Source organism: Sciurus vulgaris (assembly GCF_902686455.1).
Source record: "Sciurus vulgaris genome assembly, chromosome: 3".
Classification (NCBI taxonomy): domain Eukaryota; kingdom Metazoa; phylum Chordata; class Mammalia; order Rodentia; family Sciuridae; genus Sciurus; species Sciurus vulgaris.
Window position 1 is genome coordinate 131,508,298 of NC_136463.1, and position 24,316 is coordinate 131,532,613.

The 24,316-nt window shown below is 34.8% G+C and overlaps 1 protein-coding gene across 4 annotated transcripts in view; it reads left to right on the forward strand.

Moving 5' to 3' along the window:
• The first annotated feature begins 6,885 nt into the window (after positions 1-6,885).
• Positions 6,886-24,316, forward strand: part of RBM45 (RNA binding motif protein 45) — a 29,605-nt gene continuing 12,174 nt past the window's right edge. Inside the window, exons 1-11 of one of the 4 annotated variants that reach the window (XM_079132210.1) lie at positions 6,886-7,329; positions 10,780-10,902; positions 12,447-12,573; positions 14,291-14,413; positions 15,171-15,350; positions 17,482-17,611; positions 17,784-17,868; positions 18,073-18,236; positions 19,936-20,136; positions 22,822-22,853; positions 23,015-23,308. In XM_079132210.1, the coding sequence (XP_078988336.1) occupies positions 7,030-7,329; positions 10,780-10,902; positions 12,447-12,573; positions 14,291-14,413; positions 15,171-15,350; positions 17,482-17,611; positions 17,784-17,868; positions 18,073-18,236; positions 19,936-20,128 (1,425 nt within the window). In that variant the 5' untranslated portion in view covers positions 6,886-7,029 and the 3' untranslated portion in view covers positions 20,129-20,136; positions 22,822-22,853; positions 23,015-23,308. Of the gene's footprint in view, positions 7,330-10,779; positions 10,903-12,446; positions 12,574-14,290; positions 14,414-15,170; positions 15,351-17,481; positions 17,612-17,783; positions 17,869-18,072; positions 18,237-19,935; positions 20,137-22,821; positions 22,854-23,014; positions 23,309-24,316 lie in introns of those variants that run through there. The other 3 variants (XR_013762608.1, XM_079132211.1, XR_013762609.1) reach the window with 3 other exon arrangements.

Here is a 24,316-nt window from a genome sequence, read left to right on the forward strand (position 1 = left end):
GCAGTGAATGCTAATGATATTAAACAAAAACAAGTCATTTATAGCACATATGTTTTAATATCTGAGTGCTCAAAAACACAGATATATTAGCAACCAATTTTATAACGACTTAATCATCTCATTCATTTTAAACTTCCAGCCATAGCTACTTCACAAATTGCTATTGGAATAAACCTGGCTTTACTTCAGCCTTCAAATAATTATACCAGTTTATACAAGTCCTCTGTATTTCTTTCCTTTCCACTTCTAAAAAAAAATTATTTGCAAAAAATTATTTGAAGCATATGGGTCTAATTTTGTATTCCCTTAGTTTAAAAATAAGGATAGAACAAATTGGAGAAATGTTTGAGTATGATATTTATTATGTGTAATTATATGCCTATAATAATAGAACTATAAAGTTAAAAATCATATGGAAAAGAATGAGGCCACAGAAAGCTGTATGTAAAATAGTCTCATTTACTTTACACTCTTAGTTGAAAATCAGTCCATCAGACCAGATCAAGCACTACCTGAAAGCAATCAGAAATGATACTATTGAGTTCAGTCCGCACTAATACTATTTAATATTAATGTAGTGGAAAATAAATGGTTTTAAAGTAGGGAAAATCTTTGTATAGTAATAGATATATACAAGAGATTTTGTACTAAGATTTTTTGATGATGACTACCAAAAATTCTCTTAGATAGCTGTCTCTTCCATCTAAAATGACATAAAAAATAAAATCATTTCAACCTATCAAAATTATACTTTGAAAGGTAGTGAATGCTCTACATGGGTTTTGTTTTCCTGCTGTTTTCAGTGAAGAATGAGTACAGTAGAGGCAGGGGCTGGGATGGACTTGAACACAAATTACTGTTATTGAAATCGTGAAAGTACCTAATTCTTTGGCAGTACAATCCTAAATATGTGTTTATCCATACTTCCCTACTAAGAAATAATGTTTGCATTTATCTGACAATATGAAAGAATAGAGTACTGTTTAAAGTTAACTATTACTCAGAGAAAGGCTAGTGTACAATAACCTACATAACTAATATCTTTCTAATGTATTTCAATCTATGTGCAAGCCAATAAAATGTCAATAACCTACCTAAAGGAAAGACAGTTGTTTTTTAGGGGGGCAGCATCCAAAAACAAGTAAACTATAAATCAATGTTTTAGGTCTGATAGAAGACAGGATAAGAAAGCTTACTTTATCTAAGAAAGAAGCTTACTTTAAAATTCCAAACATCACTCAGCATATTGCATTCAATTGTATATGTATCAGTTTTATTAATTATATTAATAGGTTCAGAATTCAGTGAGCCTTTGAACAGAAGCCATAAAAGGGAAATTTTCAACCACAAAAGCAAATGTATGACCTTTTAGCAAGATACATTCACTATAACCATAAAATCTATATCACATAAAAACAAAATATCACCTAGATATTAATTAGAGAACCTTAATTTCTTATTTTTATGAAGGTAGAAAGACCAGATTGTTTATAACAACTAAATGTTACTAGTCATTTTGAAAACTTCACTCATAAGGTATAGATTTCACATGAAAGTTACTTATAAAAACCTATTATCACTGTTCTAACTAGCAGTATTGGTCACAATTAAAAATTTTTTTAGGCCGCCACCTTTGATCACAGATTAATGCTGATGCAAATGCCTATGACCTTCTTCCAAGAGCACAAAAATCAACAGATTCAGCAACAGCAAGATGGGTCTGAAGATCAAAGGAAATCATTTTGTCCTATTGCCATATGACACTCTACCAGTATTTAGCCCTAAAGAAGAAATATTTCACTAAAATAGGCAAAGATGTGACATCGAATGTGAGCATGATCATTCATCCAAGAATAAAGTATTACAATACTAACTAGATAGTAAGAGTAGCAAACATGGTATGTGCTTACTATGTGCCAGGTATATTCTAAGCCCTTTACATATTTTCAACAAATCTTTACAAAATAACTATGAGATAGTTGCTATTCATATCTCTACTTTTGCATGTGAAGAAGATGAGGCACACAGAGATTCAGGAAATTAAGATTACAAATTTGTAAGTAGTTAAAATTCACTTTTACAGTGATCAGGAGACCCTTTTTTGAATACAATAACTGACACATTACAGATGCTTAAGTTTTTTCCCAAGTGAGAAAGTTCGGAAAACTAAATGAAACAGTTCTTAATATGTGTACATATCACTGACATATCTAACTTTGTGTAAAAAGAGGAATACGGTCAGAACAATCAAGGTACCAACAAAGCTTTTACAATTTACAAAGCCCACATTACTGAAGTGATGAAACCAGGAGGGGAAGCTCACTAGAATATTTTAAGGACTGTGAGGGATCCATGTTGTAGTGAACTGAAGTGGAAGGCAGTTATAACAATGGGACTGAGTAAATCACCTCACATCGATGAACCCCCGAGGGTTTCTACATCCTTTACCCCTTCTCTGTGGCTGCCAATAAGCCCCTGGGCTGCAACACAAGTCCAGCTTTTCAAACTCCCAGCCTGGGTTTCCAGATGCCACCGACTCCACCATCAAAGTTGCCTTCTGCCAATCGCATGTCTGCCCAGCAAGCTCCCTCCCCACCTGGCCTGCACCTACCACCGAGCCAGGGGCTTTGCTCTCTGCCCCTGGTCTCTTTGGACCGCTGCCCAGCGAGGGCCCACGCCCCACGTTGGACATTGGGGCTTTGCTCTCTGCCTCCTTTGGGCCGCTGCGGAGCGAGGGCCCACGCCCCACGTTGGACACTGGAGCTTTGCTCTCTGCATCCTTTGGGCCGCTGTCCAGCGAGGTTCCACGCCCTACGTTGGACACTGCGGGCCGGGTGGCTGTGCTTCGAGTCCCTGCGCCACACCCCGGATCAGGCATGTGCTTGGAGAGACGCCGTCTCAAGGCCTAATGGCAGGCTCCACCCGCGCAGCTGATTGGCCCCAGCCCGGATCCCGCGAGATTCCAACTCTCGCAGAACTTAAAGCCTTGCACCTGCCACGAGGCAGCCCCGGCTGAGTCTTAATGTGACAACGTGAATGCCTGTGGAGCATAATGATCCCAAGCCTGTCTTTTTTTGTTTGTTCATCCTTTACCTAAACAAATAGTTTAATTAATTTTTGTATACGCACAATGTGTACAAGGTCTTGCTTGACATACAAACTTTGTGTTTTATTAATGGTCCCAGAGCATTGGGTGACAGCAATCAAATTACAATCAACAAAATAAAATGAGTGTTACTATAGTCAAGCCACTGTGCCAAGCATCCTGGAAACATAAACACCCAACACCTCAGCCCCAATTTTCCATGAGTTACAATCTAGCTGGAGCAAGATGTAAAATACAGTAAATTTACATCATTACAAACTATTTAAAAACACAATAACACAGCAATTGACACCAAGGTTGCAATGCACTAACTGCCAAAAATGGGGAGCCGAGTAGGAATTGAAACAGAAAGAAAGATGCTGAAGAAGTAAAGAAGGAAGGTATAGAGGAAAGGGCTCAGAAAGCAAAAAGGAAAAAAAGATAATTAAAGGTAGAGAAGTGAAAAAGGCAAAGTTGTTTAGAAAACCTAAGTAGGAAAACTAATTTACACAATTACCTGAATAGAACATTGTAACAAGGAAATAGAAATATTAAAATAATTTTCTAAAATTGTTCAACAATCAGGGTACCTGGAAATGCCATTAATGGTGAATATTTTATGAATTAGGGAAGTAGGATTTTTACTCAATATTCTTGTTCTCTACAGCACTGGTATCCAATTGAACTTTCTGCTGGGATGGAAATATTCTGTGTGGACTTTAATACAGTTACTATTTTAGACTGAGGAACTGAATTTGTAATGATTTTAATTAATAATTAAGTTCAAGTAATTTTAATTTATTTTTAAATCTTTTTAGTTGTACATGGACACAATACCTTTATTATATTCATTTTATGTGGTGCTGAGGATCAAACCCAGTGCCTCACGCATGCGAGGTAAGAGCTCTACCACTATGCCATGAGCCCAGCCCATAATTTTAACTTAAATCGCCACAATCACAGATGGTTGGTTGAAACTACTCTATGAATGCCCATGAGTTCTGTTTTGTGATCAACACAGTTAAAAGATATATGTCATCAAATGAAAAGAACCAGGTTTGTGGGGGGAAATTGGGTTTAAATATTATTCTCAAATTCAAAGGCATGCAAACCCAAGGAGACTACCATTTCTTGAGTGCCTATCACAGCTGGGCAAAGTACTTGCATACATGACCAGTAGCCAATAGTATACAGATGGGACAAATGGAAATGTGAAATATTTCATATTGAACAATCTGAAAATTATAAACTGATTGCCAATAATTATCAGTGGTAAAGTCTATAGAAAATGTGTTGATAGAGTAGAATCTTTTTATTTAAATATAATAACTGAAGGTTAATATCACCAACCAAGTAAGCCTTATTGCATTTACATCATAGTGTGAGAGAGTTGGGAAAACCATAACAAAAAAATTACTATTTTCTCTTTGAGTTTCAAAAATCAATCACAATATCACCTCTCTCACTTTTTTTTTTTTTTTTGCCATGCCAAGGATTGAACCCAGGAGCTCATGCATGCTAGGCAAGCACTCCATCACTGAGCTACATCCTCCAACCATTACCTCTCATTTTTAAAGAGACTCATAAGATTTGGAAGAGAAAAATGTCAAAGGACATCTTAATTTTATGTAAAGTCAATATAAGTGTTTATTATTTTAATAATTGTGCATTATATATGTTAAAGCCTTGGAAACAATTTAATCTGCAAATGCAAAGCACGTCTTTTCTCTAATATAAGGCTAATAATTATTCTTTTGAACCTCAGACAGCATAGATATTTTAGTTACATGTTAATTCATGTTCAAAGATGTTATATGAGTTAAAATATGACAGTTCTGTCACTGAGTGATGAAATGCTAGCACAAATCTGTTTGAAATAAATAATATGAAGAAAGTATGTTTTTTAAATTTTCATGATTTATAAGTAAATTTCATGTATGTCCTTGTACATGTGGTATTTCATGATTGAGTGGAAAAGAAATTTTTCTTTCCCAGTACTTCCCAGTATTTTTCTTTAAGAAAAATTAGCTGCTCTGAATATTGGACTAAAATTCTCAGGAAATGCATCAAAAGTCTTATTTTGCACAAGGTATTATTTTACACTGATGAGATTGCTCTGATAGTGCAACTTAAGAAAATTATAAATTTTCCACTAGATGGCACTGGTGTGCAAATAGTATTCCTCAGAATCTTCACATCAATAAAATTATTATGTAATATTATTTTCATTCACCTTGATTGGCCTAGGTAAGATAAAGAGAAGTGAAATGTTAAGACAGGATACTTCCTAAACTTGTCAAGCTCTAGGGTAAGCAGAGCCCTCATTATACAGATATGGAATGTAAAACAAGAAGAAATTATGAAAATCTTTTTAGTGCATAATCCAGGGTAACAATCTGGAATTCCTTATTCTTTGTTGTCATCAAACAACTACACACTATCAGGGGATGGAAGAGCACACTGGTACTGAAAAGAATGGCTTTGACAACTACCCCAGTTAGTAGGAAACATTATTTCTACTTTATAGTTGAAGTAATTTAGCTAGAACTCTGAAGTAACTTGTCTAAGCTTATGCAATTTAGTGGCAAAACTGTTTCTGTTCCTGGTTGTATATCTAGCTCCTAGCACAGATACTGGTTCATAATTGGTGCACAATAAATGCATATCTGTGTGACTTAATAGAAGCATAGGTCTTAGTACCCTAGCCCACTTTCAGGTATGTTCAAATACTACTCTAAATCCAGGCCTTATTACTTGTTACTGCTAATCTTTCTTCGAAAGCCCATTAACAAGAAGGCTTAGAAGTCAAGCATTTCCTACTTTGTTTGCAGCCTACAATCCTTCCTACTTCTCAGCTGGCAATCTCATTTTCTGTCCTCGACCTCAGGGATTCTTGTGGGTGTGAGTAAATCAACAGACAAAGCTGGTTCTGGATTTGACTTTGTTACTTGTTTCCGTCTTACATTTGCCTGTACTGTGAGCCTAATTTTCCTCATCTTTAACAAACAATGCTGGAATCAGGTGATCTCAAAAGTTCTTTTCAGCTATAAGGCACTACATATTTAACTCTGTCCTATAGAGAGCCTCTATTGCACTTATTACCAAAGCGATGACAGACTCCTTCCTTTGCCCAAGATTTCAGTCAGGCTCCTTGAGTATTCTGCTTGACTGGGCACAACCTTGGACTCTGTGCTTGTAGAACACAGTCTGAGCAAGAATCTTGCTACAGCAGTTTAGTGATAATCCCCAATTTTGGTGTCTGACTCCTAATAAAATCTTATCACTGGTCTGCCTTCATAAAAAATTCTGTTAAACAGATCTAGCAAAAATTCCTTTTATCCCTGATGTTCAGTAATTTTCCATCTATTCTCATCCTGCTTCTGGTTATAAACTCTCTCTTGCTTTTATTTAAGTCAGAATTGAGGCCAGTATCTCCTCCATCCCCACCGCCCCGCGCCGTGTCCCCATACCATGGTTGTAAAACCCTATACTATTATCACCAGGGTGCCCCCTTTGAACAAAGTTAGTCATCTTTTAAGAAATGTCATGAACAATTTTTTCTTCAACAATGGCAAGGATACTTGTATCCTTGGTTTTGTGGGTAGGGTAAAGCAAGCGCTGGGAAAGCAGGTGCACCAGGCAAAGCTGTTCTGGCTGTAGGGTGCCAAGGACTGCACAAACTAATGTTTGGACCTGATTTTAGCGAGATAAGAAGCCTGGACTTGGTCACGGACCCCCGCGGCGCCAGGGGGCGCTGCAAGCTGCCCCCGGAAGCCAGCACCCTGGGCGGCAGGACAGCTCCTGACGGTAGACTCCTCAGTCTTCCGGAAGCCGAGCGGCGGACCTGCTAGAACTGGGTGCGCTACTGCGGCCGTGGTGGGCACGGCGAAAAAGAAAGGACTGACGGGAACGCGGGCCTGGCTCCCGCGCGGAGGTGGGGCATCATGGACGAAGCCGGCAGCTCCGCGAGCGGCGGAGGCTTCCGCCCGGGCGTGGACAGCCTGGACGAGCCACCTAACAGCCGCATCTTTCTGGTGATCAGCAAGTACACGCCCGAGTCGGTGCTGAGGGAGCGCTTCTCGCCTTTCGGCGAGATCCAGGACATATGGGTGGTGCGGGACAAGCACACGAAGGAGTCCAAGGGCATTGCCTTCGTCAAGTTCGCCCGCAGCTCGCAGGCCTGCAGGGCTATGGAGGAGATGCACGGGCAGTGCCTTGGCCCCAACGACACCAAGCCCATCAAGGTGCAGGTGCCGGGGTCCGGGTGCCCGCGGGGGCGGTGCGGGGTGGGGCGAGGACTGGCCTTGATGCTGTGCCAGGGTGGGGGAGGGATGACATCCGCTCCCTGGAGCTGACCAAGGCAACACCTGGCTTGTGTGGGTGTGACTGGGAGTGGCTTTGAGAGGGCCCGGGTCCCCGAGGCCGCGGAGGGGCGCAGGCGGAGAGAAGTTGCTCATCGCCCCTCTACTGTTAACATCCCCACCCACCCTTGGCTTGCCTTCACGTGTTTTCCGACCCTCCTCTCTCAGATGTTTCGGTTTACTGTATATAAAAACGGATACCTCTGCTTTTCCTCAGGTAGATATGGAGCTTAACTTGCGCAAAGTACGTACATGAAATTGTGACCCTCTGGGGTTGGACCTTTTCTCAGTACCAGACAGAAGTATTCATGTATATAATACTGAGTGCAGGCAGTTAAATGACTCCTATTACATATGCGTCATGCTTCTGTGAGTTTTGAAATATTTTAGATAAGCCCTATTTGTGAAGATATTAATGCCACATAGTTGGCTCTTAATCCTCTGTGTTAACTGCCAGTTTTCTTTGTAACCTCCCTTAAGACAAGCCAAGCCATTTTGATGGTAGTGTGGGTTTTGTATTATTTTTAAATGCTGATTTGTATGTTCTTAGTTCATTTTTTGTATACTCAGTTCGTTCTCGTGGTATTTATATTCAATTTCTATACTTAGTCATCTGTAAAATAAGGGCACATAGAAGGAAGGGTCATTTTCATGGTTATTTGACTTAATCCTTTTAACACAGTACCTGGCACAAGGGAAGGCCTCAGTATATGCTTATTGATAAGCAGTAGCCAAGTTGTCACTCCTTCCTTGCTGTGACCTCAAATCAGGACTCAGTTCTGAGAATCTGACAGTTGCTTAAATTGTACCCTTCACCGGTCTTCTAGAAGTAGTTGCTATATATGTAATTCTGTTGGAGTTTTCCACACATTCTTTTCTTAACTCTCAATTTTCTTCCCTCTCCACTTTCTTTCTTTTCTGTTTTTTTACTTGTAGAAAATTGAGAAGAGTATTAGTATGGACTTCTAAATGTTGAACTAAGATATTACAGTCTCGGGAGGTCCTGCCTATACTTCCATACACAAAAGAGAAAGAGCCTGGGAATATACCAGTAACATAGTAGACACTAACAAAAATACATGACAATCTGGTGTGTTTATGCCAACAATAATAGAGCTTCAAAATACATGACGCATTATTGACAGAAAGATAATCACCTCCCAAAATTAATTGTAGGGCCATAGCATACACTAGTTCAAGGGTTGGCAAACTTTTTCTGTAAAGGGCCACATAGTAAATATTTCCACTTTTTAGACCACATACAGTCTCTGTCACATCTTTCTTTCTTTACTTTCAACAGCACTTTAAAAACAAAAACAATTCTTACATCATAAATTATATCAGAAAAAAGGAACTACAGTTTGCTGACAACTGCACTAGATAATTTTTTGCATTTTCCTATGGATCATTTATTATTGGTGCATCCACTAAGCTATCTTTCTAGTTAACTATTTCTGTGTACTCTTTGTCTTTTTTTTTTTTTTTTTTTTTTTGAACTGGGGGTCAAACCCAGGGCTTTGCAAATGCAAGGCAGACACTGCCACTGAGCTACATCCCAGCCCTACTCAGTATTCTTATTACTAATGACTCAAACAGTGCTTGATATACAGTGTAGCTTTGGGGAGGGGTACTGAGATTTGAACCCAGGGGCACATTACCACTGAGCTACATCCCTAGTCCTTTTTATTTATTTATTTATTTATTTTTAATTTTGAGACAAGGTCTCCCTAAGTTGCTGAGTCTAGCCTCAAACTTGGGATCTTCCTACTTCTGCCTTTTGAGTTGCTGGGACTATAGGCATGTTCTACCACGGAGAGTCATGTGGTGTAAATTACTCAAGAAATAAATAGACATAGACTTTACCTAAAGCTATGTCTCCAGCTCTGTTTTGTAAGCAGAATCCTACGCTCTATGACAGACTGTTTTCTGAGCAAAAATAATGGCTTGCTTTCCCCATGGCTCTAATGTCATCATTTTTTCAACATTTATAAAATCCCATGGCTTTTTAAGTTCAATGTCCTTTGGGTTGCGGTCTCCTACTTTGGAATTCCATAGTCCTGGTTTTCTCATACTTGAATGCTATACTGACCCTTTAAAGGAAACACAAACAAAACCTCAAGGGTTCTTGTATGTGTAGTGATTTAATTAATTATATTACATTTCTTTAAGTTATTAATAAACTAGCCATTAAACTTATTATGTTTATAATTATATAAACATATCATGACCTTACAGATTTCTTTTTTTTAATATTTTCTTGTTGTAAATGGACATAATATCTTTATTTTACTTATTTATTTTTATGTGATTCTAAGGATTGAACCCAGTGCCACACGTGCCAGGCAGGCACTCTACCACTGAGCTACAACCCCCATCCCTTAGTCACAGATTTCTAACATTCCTTTAGAATAGTATAAAAACAAAATAGATTTAGAAATTAAAGTAATATTGCAAAGCAAATTCAGAGTACTCTACTATCACAGAAAATGTTTCAATAAAACTAAGTTGCCAGTATTGAGCCTCCTGTGCTTTTCCCTGCTCACATAGGAGATCATTTGAATAGTCACTGAGATGACTGAGAACATGGTTATGCTACCTTTTCTAAAAGATTAATATTAAATAAAAAACAAAATATGACCATCTAGACTCAAACCCAACTGTATCAGTAGTTACATTAAATTTAAATAACTAAATGCTCCAATTAAAGGGAAGAGATTATAAGATAGGATTTAAGAAAAACCAATTAAGTGCTGTTTATCAGAGACATGCTTTAAATATAAAGATACTGAGTGGTTGGAGAAAAGCTGGTGTAGTACCAGACAAAATAGACTTCAGTGCATGTAGTAATAACAGAGATGGCATAATTTTATTAGAATGAAAGTATTGATCAAAAAATATATAGTAATCCTATGTGTTTATTCAGCCAATAATAGATTCTAAAAATACATGAAGCATTGACAGAACTAATGTCTCAGAATTCATAATCAGATTTTTATACTTATTATCTAATTGAACAAGTAGACAAGTAAAGATATATAACATCTTAATGATAAATATATAATGGACATACATTGAACACCGTCCAACTGCAAAGTTCACATTCTTTTTAAGTACAGTGACTTGCTAATCAAAAATGCAAAAGTAAAAATGCATTTGAAAAAATCAATGCAGAGATTGATATTACACAAAAAGTCATTGAAATAAAGATCTTAGAAAAAAGACCCCAACAGAATTGTATTTTAACCTAATGTGAATATAATCATAAATTAAATGTATTTAAGGAATAGAAAAAAAAAAGTTGACATTATTTTGGGGGTATTTTATGATTCTTAGGTGTTCATTGCTCAGTCCAGATCATCTGGAAGTCACCGAGATGTTGAAGATGAAGAACTTACAAGAATCTTTGTTATGATACCAAAGTCCTATACAGAAGAAGATCTACGGGAAAAATTTAAGGTACTTGTGTTTCCTAATCGGCTAGCATGTGTGATAACTCAATCCTTAATGGTTGTAGTTACTGAAAACAAGAAAATAGTAGTGGGAGTTCTCTCTACAGACTCAGAAAAATGAAGAACAAAGATCAGAGAATTTTAAGTAAGGTTATGCAACTAGTTGGTATGAGAGCCAAGATTTAAATCCACTCTGCATCCAGAACCTGTTCTTGGCCTTTAAAAAGTCAAAATATTCTCTTATCATTCTTCCTATTGTCTCATATGAAGAGGTGAGTCAGGCAGCCCTGAGTGTGTGAACTGTATTATCTAATATTTTTTATGGACCTAAGGTATACTGACATTTTACTCAGTCACAGAAAGACTTATACTTTGAAGAGTTTTAATTCTAAAATTGGGCCTAAAAAGAAGTTATATTTAAGGAATAAACTACAGCTCTAAACTATAGGTCATAGTAAATGGAATTTGAAGATAATTTTAAGTCTTTTTAGCCATTGACTTTTATATACAGTGGCAAACTTTCACAGAAAGTTTTTTAAAAATGGTGTTTAAGTTGTTTTGAGTTGTAATGTTTTGCTTTTCTAGTAATCTGCCTAATACTGTGAGTAGAGTGGGCAATAGGAATAGAAAAGAAACAAGCAGTAAAAAGTAATTTTCAAACTCTCTCTGTCCTACCCCAATTGAGAGTTGAATAAAATACTCAGAAACAAATACCAAAAGTATATATTCCATATTTCCTTCAGCAGTAAGAAAAAAAGTTTTTTACCTTATAAATTTATAACTTCTTTTCTTAGTGAACAAGTAAGATGTTTTGATCTAAATATACAGTAATTAAGTTGCTTGCTAATTGTTTACATATAATTTTATAATATAACTACTAAAGACCAAGAATTTATATCCTGGGTTTCTTCCAATATTAAAAATAAACACTGCTGCATATTTCTCACATAGGATATTAATATTCTGAATTAACTAATATGTTTTAGGGATATATTTTGAGCTGTTCTTCAAAAAAATATAGTATTATTTGTGCTCCTGATAGAAGACAGTATATTATAGTTAATGTTTATTGAGTGTTTAGTATGTCCCAGGCTGCACATAAGCATTTAACATAGATTAGTTCATTTAACCCTTAAAACAACCAGGTGAGATAGGTACTGCTTTTAGTCCCATTTAACAGATAGGCACAGAGAAGATATATAATTGCCTAATTAATAAGTGGCCAAATCAGAATTTGACTCTAAAAGCCCAATTTTAGAGCCCCTACCCTTAACCACTACTGATCAAGACTTTGGAGCAATCTGTACCATGTATAAGTTCTTCCTTTCTGTGGCTTAGTTCCTCTGTGGCTTAGGCAAATTATTGGATTTCTCCAAGGACCTGCTTGCTTGTCTATGGAAACAAGCAGTTTAAAATAATCTGTACATTTGAAGGATGTTTTTGGTTTCATGCAATCAGCACAAATAAATTTAAATTTTAAATTAGTTCTGAAATACTCTGTTCAGTTATTAATTTTGAGTCCCCTAAGATCATTTCTTTTAACTTTTGTAGGTGTATGGAGATATCGAATATTGCAGCATTATTAAGAATAAAGTCACTGGAGAAAGTAAAGGTTTGGGCTACGTACGATACTTAAAACCATCACAAGCTGCCCAAGCAATAGAAAACTGTGATCGAAGTAAGGATGTGGTTTTTAAACATTGTGAAAGATTTTTTTGAAAACTCTGATTATTCTGAATAATTGAATCTAATGCTGGTTTTGCCAATACCTGCTAATTTACTCTTAGCAGTGAATGTTTTAGGACTGTACTTAAGCATTCTTGAGGCACTGTCTTGAAGAGAAATATGAGCAACTACATTACTAAGAGAGCAAGTGGTGCAGTTTTTGGCTTTTTAAAAGTATTTTAGAATTTCAAGTATTAAAAAATTGATTTGCCCTTTCAATTTTTTAAAATACTTATTCTTTATGCTTGATTGTATTTGACCTAAACCCTAAATAGAATTAAATATACTAATAAACATATAGGTTAAGGATAGGATTTATAAGGTTTACTAACTAGGTAATTAACCATAGATGGGGTTAAATTCAAGCTAGAGTGACAGTAATGGGATCTTGTCCTATTACTCGTAGACATAATAAAGAATAAGAACTTTAAAGGAGCCAAGAAGAATACTCTGTGTCATCATACTTCTAATTATATTTACTTTTAGAAAAAGGAATAAAATACCAGGTTTTAGGATATTTTGAAAATCTATACATTTGGGAAAGAGTTATTGTTTATCAGTAAAATTCTTAGATAATCCTAAGGTCCACACCAAAATTTTTTCCTTAGATTCTTCTGAATTTCTCATTCAGCCAGCCTTAATTAAGTACCTATGTTATACTCACCGGTATGCCACGTAGAAGGATAAAAATGAATGTTTGGAAGTTCCAGCATTAAGGATTTTGTATCTATAGTGGGTAGCAAAGATCTAAAAATAAGATGTAGGCAAAATATAAAGAATAATAGAAGAATTTTTTAAAAGCTCTTTGAGAGCAAGAGGTATGTCTTATTTGTCTTTCCATCACCCAATACCTACTATAGTAATAGGCCCTTAAAGACTTACTGAGACCTCTACCACAGTAACTGCCATTTATAATAGACTCAGTAAGAATTTGCCAAGTGAAAAAAAGAATTGCTCAAAACTGTGTGGTATAGTTCTGTCAGTAGTGAACAACAGGTGCACTGAATGAGCCTGGGAACACATCCAGAGGAGATAGGATTTACATCTGGTGTAGAGTAGGCAGGAGAGAAGGTGAAAGCAGTTTCAGCAAAGGCACAGAGCCATGAATAAATATGTCTTATACTTCACGTTATGAAGGCAGCTGTCTGTAAAGTACAATATTCCTGCTAAGAAATAGGAGACAAATTTAACTAGGTACATTGGAACCATAAATGGTGGCTATGAGGAGTTCAAACGTAGTCTACATAAGTATTCTTCTGTAAATTGTTTAAAAATAATAAAGCTTTTAGAACAGTTGACCTAACCACAGTATTAAGGATAGATTTTTTTAGAGACAGATTTCAAACTAGTTAGTTTTATCCTGTTTGAAGTCAATAGGATTTTGATGTTGAGGATCCTGGGCAAATAGTTGATGATGTCATCTGTGGTAAGGATGATTGGAAGGAATACCCTAGAATTGCTGATCTTTTATGTCTACATTGGTCCATAATTTGGGGTTCTTGCTGATTCTTATTATTGTTTGCCATCTTCTAGAAAACAAAGTGGATCTGATGGACCATTCTGCTTTGTACAATTATTTTTATAAAGCTAAGTCAGGCACAAACAACCAAGTATAATGGCCATATGTTAAATTTCCTATGCAATTTGTAATTAATGATTCTTTTTTTCAGGTTTTAGAGCAATCTTGGCTGAACCTAAAAATAAAGCATCTGAATCCTCAGAACAAGATTATTATAGTAATATGAGGCAAGAGGCTTTGGGACATGAACCTAGAGTAAATATATTTCCATTTGGTAAGTGGACTGCCTTTTACTTTAATAGCATATGTATTATATGCAGTCTAATTTGAGTTTTTCAAAACTCTTCTTTTATCAACAGTTCGTAAATCTCATCTAGAGAATAAAAATCTTAAATGTATTTTTTTTCCCTAAAACATTGGGCTTGACTCCTAATTTCATTAATATTTATTTTGTTTAACTTATTTCTAATTATATAGTTTTATCTGGTTATTTATGCATTATCTACATATTAAATTATAACAATATCACTTTTATGGGTGAACTTCTGCCTTTATACAACTGATCAAAAAGTATAAAGGATATATGTACAGATATCCCCTTACTATGCATCCTAAAATTTTGTTTCATAAATTACTGTTGCTTTAAAATTAGGGTTATGGGAAGGAGAAGAGTGACAAAAGTAGAAAGTAATAAAAGGGAAAAATGAGTGATCAAAGTAAGATCTGTGGTTATTTACCCCAAAGTTTTAGGTAAAATATTGCCATATTTTTAAATTTTTACATACCAAATGTATTCCTGTGAAATTAGGCTATGCATTTTTTATTGTATTGCTGCATAGAAGATAGGGGAATGGGGAGAGTTGTCTGTTTTCTTGTCATTGGTCCTTTCTGGTAGTGCTGATGACCAGAAACGTGATACAAAACACAGTGCTTTTGCAGTGAACTTTTTATTTTCTAGTACCAAAAATGTTACATGAATTTTTGAGTGTATAGAAGTTTAAGGATTTATTTTTCTTTTTAAAATGCTGAAGAACAACAATCTGAATTTTCAAGTTTTGACAAGAATGACAACAGAGGCCAGGAAGCTATCTCTAAACGCCTGTCAGTTGTATCAAGAGTTCCTTTCACTGAAGAGCAGCTTTTCAGCATTTTTGATATAGTACCAGGATTGGAGTATTGTGAAGTCCAACGAGATCCTTATTCAAATTATGGTAAAATAATGTCTGTGTTCTTATATACGCTTTATTTTTATTTTTTTAAATGGCAATTTCCTAAACATTTTTTATTTAAGATACTATTTGTGTGACAGTTTTATGTTTCCTTCTTCTCTACTTTGGACTATAAAATCCAGTGATACCTTAAAAACCTGTAGAAATCTGTTTCATTCAGTGCCATTCTCTTAAAAAAAAAAAAAAATTTAACTTCCACAAAATAGAGCATTTTCTATTTCTAGTAACACAACAAAAAAATACCTGTTTGTACTCTTTTGATTAATGCTAGGCAAAGTTATAAAACTCTCAAAATTTCTTCCTCTTTCATCACTAAGTCTCTTTTTCTTAAGCTTTATACACCTAAATGAAACTTTTCCAAACTGAAGCATCTTACATGACTTTTCTCTCTCTACTTTTTCTAATTCTCAGCAGAAGCACGGCTCTAATATCAGCTATTCCAACTTATTAACTAATTAATTGATTAGACCCATTATTGTCAGCTTAACCCATCTTTCTGTTAAACTTTTGATTTTTATTGAGGCTTTCTGTTAATGGAGGCATTTGTATGCATAATGGGAAAAGTCTGGCATTCCATTTGGCCTAAGTCTCAGATGTAAATCCTAGCAGTGGCACTAGCTTTAAGACTTCGGCAAATTGGCTATCCTCTTTGAGCTTCTCCTTCTCTTGTCTATAAGATGGGATTATTAATACCTTTTTTACAAGGGTTGGGTCAGAATTAGTAATTATCTATGTAAAATACCTAATGCAAGTTCCGTCACATAATGGGCACCCAGTAAATTTAAGGTTTGTTTGATTTTAGAGAATTAGAAACAAGGGGTGGTATAAAGAAATCATATTTGGCTTCTCTTCAGTGCCATAGGTTATCTGATTTAGTCCTTTTAGAATTACATGAGTGTTGAAGGGAAGCAGGGGAATCAGTGTGGGCTTCTGAGCTTACAGGCCTGAAGTGCTCCCACCCTTCCACAGACACCCCCACATACTCACTGTTGCTCTAGCCAGCACTGATCTTTTTGCACAACTATCCATCTGAAACTACTTCAGGCCATCTCCAACCTTAACTCCAACATATGCTAGGCACATTTGTTGTTATATGTTATTTTATCTGTGTGTACATGTGTGTCTCACACATACACTGCCATTTATCTGGTATTTGAAGTGCGTTTTTTCCTGTACCCTATGTATTATTTCTCTGTTTTTTATGTATGAAAAATGCATGTCTCTGGAGCACTTTTCATTAAAAAAGATGTCATCATATCATTAGAATCCTACTTGAATTAATTTTATGTGGTCATTTGATTTCTGTTTTAATTTCATTAAAATATTGAATGCTTGACTTTGGACAGGAACATAAAACAATAATTGTGTTTTCCACCAAAGCAGGTTATATTGCAAATACATCATGAAAACTTTTTGGTTGTGTCACAAGTTGGGCTCTCCATTTAATGACCCCAGTACAAAATTGTCCCTTTGCTCAGCATCACCCTCTTAATTTGATTAGCTAAAATCTTTGAAAGGAATGTGAAATAGAAAGAGTAGTTCAATTTTTTGTTTTACATACATATCACTTTTCTCTCTCCCACATCACAGCTGCATGTATGTTCTTTTCATATACCACTTTGTCATTGCACTTCCTACCCAGTATGACAGGGAAATTTTTTTAATTTCAAAGAATAAAAATTGGGGTTGGGGCCGTAGCTCAGTGGTATAGCGCTCACCTCACACATGTCGGACACTGGGTTGGATCCTCAGTACCACATTTAAAAAATAAAAATATAATAAAATAAAAATTTTAAGGTTTTAGCTACATTGGTATCTTTTAAGCAAAATCAGTATCCCCAAATTAAATTTATTAGACAGAATATAATGCTAATAATATTCCATTTTCCTTAAAATATCATGTTCATACTTTTGCCATAATCTGATTTATGCTTCAATTTCTAGAAATATGGCTGTTGTACACACATATAACAAAACTTTGTTTTTTGATATATTTGACTCTGTTGTGTGATAATCAGGGTTTTATATCGTTTGACCTTCAAGATACATTGTAATATGGACCTCAGTGACTTAATCTGCTTTGTTTTTCATTTCTGTATATTCTCTACTTTAGGCCATGGAGTGGTTCAGTATTTTAATGTAGCATCAGCAATTTATGCAAAATACAAGTTACATGGATTTCAGTACCCTCCTGGAAACCGGATAGGTGTTTCCTTCATTGACGATGGGAGTAATGCAACAGAGTAAGTACCATTCCAGGAGTATCTGGAGCCACGCCCTGGGTGTACATGATTAAGACTTGAAGAATAAAGTAGGAAACAGTTGACCTCTCAAGTGAGGAAGTCACACAAACAACTAACTGTTAAGAGACTGAATATTTCCAGTGTTCTGTAAATTACCAGTTATTATCTCCAGTCTCCTTAGAAAAATGGCAACGCAGATGGTAGCTGCACAACTTGCATCAATGGTGTGGAATAACCCAAGTCAACAGCAATTTCTGGTAAGTAGGTAAGAATTTAACCTTTATAACACAATCAACAGAGTATAAAATAAATATTAACTTTGTTTTTTACCTATGTAAGAAATTTTTCATGACTATAGTAGAAAGCGATATAGGGACTGATTCACATGTCTTTAGCTTTTGACTAAATTTCCCTGAAGTGCAGTTTTTCTTTTTCTTGTTTTGTACTTAATTCTTCAACAGCAATTTGGAGGAAGTTCTGGATCCCAGTTGCCTCAAATCCAGACAGATGTTATACTCCCATCATGCAAAAAAAAAGCTCCTCCTGAAACTCCTGTGAAAGAAAGACTTTTTATCGTGTTTAATCCTCATCCTTTACCTTTAGACGTGTTAGAAGATATATTCTGGTAAGATTGCAATTCTGCAAAGTTACATTTTTTTTTTAGTAGAATTTATTTGAACTAGTAATTTAAGCATTCTCACAATCTTGAAACTTCCTTTAACCAGTACGTACCAGGAAGAGAGATTTTTAAACACTTATTTGAATCATCTTTTTAATTTGTAATCATTTCCTTCTCTTCTTTGCCACTCACATATCCTAAGTCTCCACATAGAACTTCCTGTTATTTTCTTTAAAGCATGTAGTATTGTTTCGAAAAGCTGCATGCATAGAATGAACAAATCTTTTGTCTCTTGATAGAAGATACATCTGCATAGACTTTTCCATTAGGATTCTTTTTACATAGCTGTTCCTTCATAGTTATAATTCAGCTGAAAAGTATTTACAAGCATCTCCTATTTTGTCAGTGCTCTATTGGATCCTAAAGATTATATAGCCACATTGAGTAAACAGCTACTTATAGGAAAGAATAGATGGTAAAGGGTAGAAGGTTCTCATTTATTTTCATTTTTAATGTAACTCCTACTTCAGCTTCTCCTTTATGGTTACTTTCTTGTTTGTCTTACAGGAATGTTAGTGAATTGAGCATATAAATAGGAAGCTTGTTAGAGATCTGCATAAAATATCAGGCATGTGGTTCAAGTATTTTGACCTTTGTTTAACTGAGTTTAATTTATTCATTTAGTTGTTTTTTTTGTTTTGTTTTGTTGTTTTTTCTTGAATTACTCCTCAATGCCAGACAATCGCTGTGTTAAATGCTAGACATAGTTATGTAAATAAAACATTATATTACTATATTAGATTGATAAGAGGTTTTAGTCCTTGTCCTCTTAGAACTAATGTCATGTAGGAAACAGACAAATAGGGAATTACAATCTAGTGAATGATATTGATACTGTGGCAAGGAACGTGTGACATTCATAAGAGGGGCAACTACCTTCGAAACGCTTGAGAAGTGTAAGTTAAAAATAACTTTGTCATAGGAGGAAGCTGAGGGTGTGGGTGATTTTTCCTGCCAGAGAGAGTATGAAAGGAGATGATTAGTATACAGACTTTGGAAGTTTATGACGGAACTTGAAGCTAAGGAGGCCATAAGAAAGCTATTTAAGGAGTTTGTCCTCACCTTGGAGGCAGTGGGGAGTGAGCTACCGAGGAGATTTTTAGGGAGGAAGTGATCATATTTTGTTTTAGAAAGAAACAGAAAACAGGGTGGGGAATGAAGAGGGACAGGCCACAGAACAAGGAGACTAGAAGAGAATATTAATCTAAGAAAAAAATGATTTGAATAAGGAATGAGACCCAAGTAAAAAGAAGAGACATTAAATAAGTGAAAAGATAGTTAAGTATTGAAATTGGCATGAATTGGATGTTGAACATTGGGAAGAAGGGTGAAAATGAGTCAAGAATGGAGTCCAGCTGGTTGCAATGGCACATACCTGTAATCCCAGCAACTTGGGTGACTGAGGCCGGAGGATTGCAAATTCAAACCTAGCCTCAACAAACGAGCAAAGCCCTAAGCAACTCAGTGAGACCCTGTCTCTAATAAATTATAAAAAAGGGCTGGGGATGTGGCTTGGTGGTTAAGAGCCCCTGGGTTCAACCCCTGGTACCAGGAAAAAAAAAAAAAAAAAAAAAAAAGGAGTCCTAGTTTTAGAACAAGTAACAGTCTTTATATGTTTCAGTTGATTTTTTTACTTTGTTTTCAGTCGTTTTGGTAACCTGATCGAAGTTTACCTTGTGTCAGGAAAAAATGTGGGCTATGCCAAGTATGCAGATAGAATAAGTGCTAATGATGCCATTGCTACTTTACATGGAAAGATTCTGAATGGAGTCAGACTTAAAGTTATGCTCGCAGATTCCCCAAGAGAAGAATCTAACAAACGGCAAAGAACTTATTGATCCTTGAGGTAAGCACTTATTAATCTGAATTTTAAAACATACTAGCTAAATAGTATAGCAAGAAGACTCTATATAAGTACTTGAATTATGGACTTTCCTTTTTAGAGATTTAGAAGTTAATTAAAAGCTCTAACATAAAGCTCTCCTTGTAAAGCCAGGTTTTTTTTTGTTTTTTTTTTTTTTTTTTTTTTTTACAACATAGTCTTTAAACTTAAAATACTTAAACTTAAAAAAAAATGCTTTTGATGTTTCATGGAAGAATGTTTTTGCTCTTTCATAGAATAAAATCAGATTTCAATTTAGAAAATTAAACATTTGTGTTTTATTTGTGAATATCTTAGATTGTAGGACTTGGGTTTTTTTATTGTGTAGTAAAAAAACCTTAAAATTGAAATATTTCTAGAGATTTTTAACTTGAAGAATTGGCTCCTGACTTATGAATTGAAGTAATTTTTAAAGCCTTTATAATTTTTAAAACAATGTTTTGATTTGTCACTAATGAAATGCCTAAAAAGCAATATCAAATAATATGCCTTTTTAGGATCTTTGAAACCTAAATATTGGTGTTTTCTGGACTTACATTTATTGTTTGTGCATTAAAAGTACATATTCAGAAAATATTCTCGTGTGCATATATGTATTTTTTTAAAACTATTTGCCAAAAATTCCTATTTGTTATAAATACTGACACAGCCATGTACATTGCTTTTCCTATTTATTAGTTTTCAAAAATCGGACTTCAGTTTCCTTTTCTGTGACAGGTTTTATCTCCATGCTTTGGGGAGACTCTCTTTGACTTAGACTTTTTAATTCTGTAAATGAATTCTGGGTTTCAAAGGAAGCTGGGTTTCCTCACTCCCACATGTCAGCCTCCCAAATCTACTGCAGGTCTAATGAATCCATTTTGCAGCTACAGGTTTTCTTTCCAACCAATTTTGTGTGCTAACAAGTATCAGAAAAATCATTCCAGGACTTACTGTTGATGACCTTCCTCTCATAGAGCAAGTTCAGTGATTATTTGTTCCTCCTTCACAGAAGGCACTGGGTAATAGAAAGTGCCCACTGGAACCATTATTAATAATTCTACATGTCTTTAAATATTTTATTTAATGACAAAACCAACTCTCATTATACCATAAAGTATAGCAATTAGGAATATTAAATTGCCAGTGAAAACAAATTAGCCATTTTTCCTGTTTGTAATAAAATGTTAAATACTGAATTCTGTTTAGGCAAGCTGTCCTCTAAAATAGATTGCAAAAAGTTATATTTATTCCTGTCTGAATATTTCAATAAACAGTTAACAATTCTTGCTTTTATTCAACAAATCTTTGTCCTTAAAAGGACTATAACACCAACTTCCTACAAAGGAAAAATATAGAAATTACTCTTATTTTTGAGCCTTTCCTAATGAGATTATTTACATTTTAAAGAGAATACTGAACTTAAAATTAAAATCAGAACATCTGTGTTAGAATTCCAGCTCTCTTACTTCTCACAATTAGGCAGGTCTCTTTAGCTTTCTGAGACTCAGTTCTTTCTTAGAGTTGTTGAAAGACAGACAGCAAAATTCCTTGTTCAAAAAAATTAAGGACTGGGGATATAACTCAGTGATAGAGTACTTACCTTGGATGCATTATGTCCTGGATTCAATCCCCAGCACCACACACACACAAAAAAGAAAACTCTTCCACATATGGCTTCAGACAAACCTTTGAGATGTTATCGCATACAAAATAATGGCATCTAAATGATCAAAAGTTTAATGGTGTCAAACTGTCTCATGACTATCTACTACTCTGAAAACTAAGCTTTCTAATACCATGTCTTTCCCATTAATAGTAATATACATTCATTCAGTTTTCTACATTGAAGGACTTGCACATTTTTTAGCATGGCTAATCATAAAAATATAAATCTATCACTTTTTTCCTTTATTGAACTGATGTGTGTGTGTGTGTGTTAAATATAAATATATATATATATATATATATATTTATATATTTATATTTCCCCCCAAGGGAAAGATAAAGTAGGGTCAGATTAGTTGAAAATGTTGTTTTGGTATGATAAAATTAGCTATAATTCGAATGTCTTCCAATTGCAGCATGACTTTTTACTTTTTTTTTTTTGTGCTATATCTTCTATTTACCAAGGACTCTATAATGAGATTGTCCTCTTTTTTGGTGCATTAAGTAAATATATTGGCCAGGCATGGTGGCACAACCATATTCCAATTACTTGGGAAACTGAAGCAGGAGGATCACTTGAGCTCAAGAGTTTGAGGCCAGCCAGGCAAAATATTGAGATCCTATCTCGAGAAAAAATTAAAAATTAAATGAATAATCTTATTTTAAGACTCAATAAGTATCACAGACTTTCCCAAATTTTATGATTGTAACTATTGAAGTTTTGGGGAAAGGGATGGTGTATTTTGTTTCTTTCTTTTCAAGAGTGTCCTCTTGAACACATGGTTCATGAAGGTTAGGTCCTTACGAATAAGCCTGGAATTAATTGAGCCACACCTAGGTAATAGAAGAAAGTCATCTAAGAATATAATGCTGAAAATAGTTGAGTTTTATTTTGAGATGAGTCTGATGTGCATAATACATTTCTCCTTCTGCTTGAGGCAATAGCAATTTGAGTATTTCAGAGCATTTGATTTATATTAATTCACAACATTTTCCCTCTAGAAATTCAGTACCTGCTTGCATCATCCTTCTGAGTAAGTTTGGTTTTGTTTATTTGGGGGCATCTGTGATTAAACAGATAACATTGGTTATATGGAAATAAAAGAACAGTTCCTAACATTTGAGGAATACTATATTCAACAGCTATTTTCTTTCAGGTGATGATTTTCATACTTGTGTTGTGTTCTTTCTACAGAACAAAGACTAAATAATGACATAATCCTCAGCTGACTGACTGAAAATGTGACTGGACGCACTCCCTGTGGACAGTTGACAGCTTTTTTTTTCATATACCTGATAGTCTGCACAACATTATTTTGTCTGGGAAGCAGGGATTGCTGACATGTATTTTTGAATCCATACCTTATGCTAAAACTAATATGGTAGTTGTTTCTTAGAGCAATATGTTGTTATGTGTAGAAGAAATAAAGTTCTCTTAGAGCAATATGTTGTTATGTGTAGCAGAAATAAAGTTTTCTTTGCTTAACTATATCATGACTTATTTATGTGAAAGACAGAGATGAAAAAAATTAATAGACAGTATTTAGAATTTGATAAAATAACATATTTCATTGATTTTTAAAAATATTTTAACACACTGAAGATGGAAACATCTTGATATGAAATGTGTGCCAGAGTATAATTGGCATAGTTATACTAACTTATTTTCTTTCATAATGAAACATAAAATAAAGGTGCTTCTTTCAATCAGTTGCATCTCAGATTCAATAATATGTGGTATTTGCTCCTCAGTGTACACATGCAAATTAACTACTTTTACTATAAGAGCAAAAAGGAAGCATTAGAAATATTTTTATACTGTATATTTGCAATTATATCAAGACATGAAATTTTTATATAAACTTGTTGAGATTATAAAGCAACCATTAGTATAAAATTAAAAGTTATTGTTGATAATTTAAATTAATGTCAGTGGCAACAGGAAGTGGGGTGGACATTCTTCCCTTTATAAATACAGAAATATAATGACCATTTCAAAAATATAACATGTAAGCAGTTTTCAAAACAGCCTATGATAAGATGTATAGTGATTTTGAAATTAAAGGTTAAAATTTAGGAAGTTACTCTGCTTATATTTTGAAAATCCAAAGCAAAGTTTTATCAGCCCTTGAAGTAAATGATAATGTATCAAAAAAAATATATCTCAATCAATAACTTGGCACCTTTAAAAAAGATATTATAAATGATATGCATTTGCTAAAGCATCACTTAATTGCCACCTCATTATGCCTCCTACATTCTGAGTTAAACTAAAAATAATGAAAGATTAAATTCAGTGAGCATAATGGAATATTTCATACTTGGACATTTCTCCAGTGAAAAATTAGCATCCTTTTTTCTGAATCAGTAATTTTAGTAAGTTTAGATAAGAAAATTTCCAGTCTTATCTTCCCAGGCAAGACTTAATTGAACAAGAATTTAACCAAGAATCTTTCTGTGAGCCAGAGGGCATATTTTAAAATGAAAGCAAAGGCTC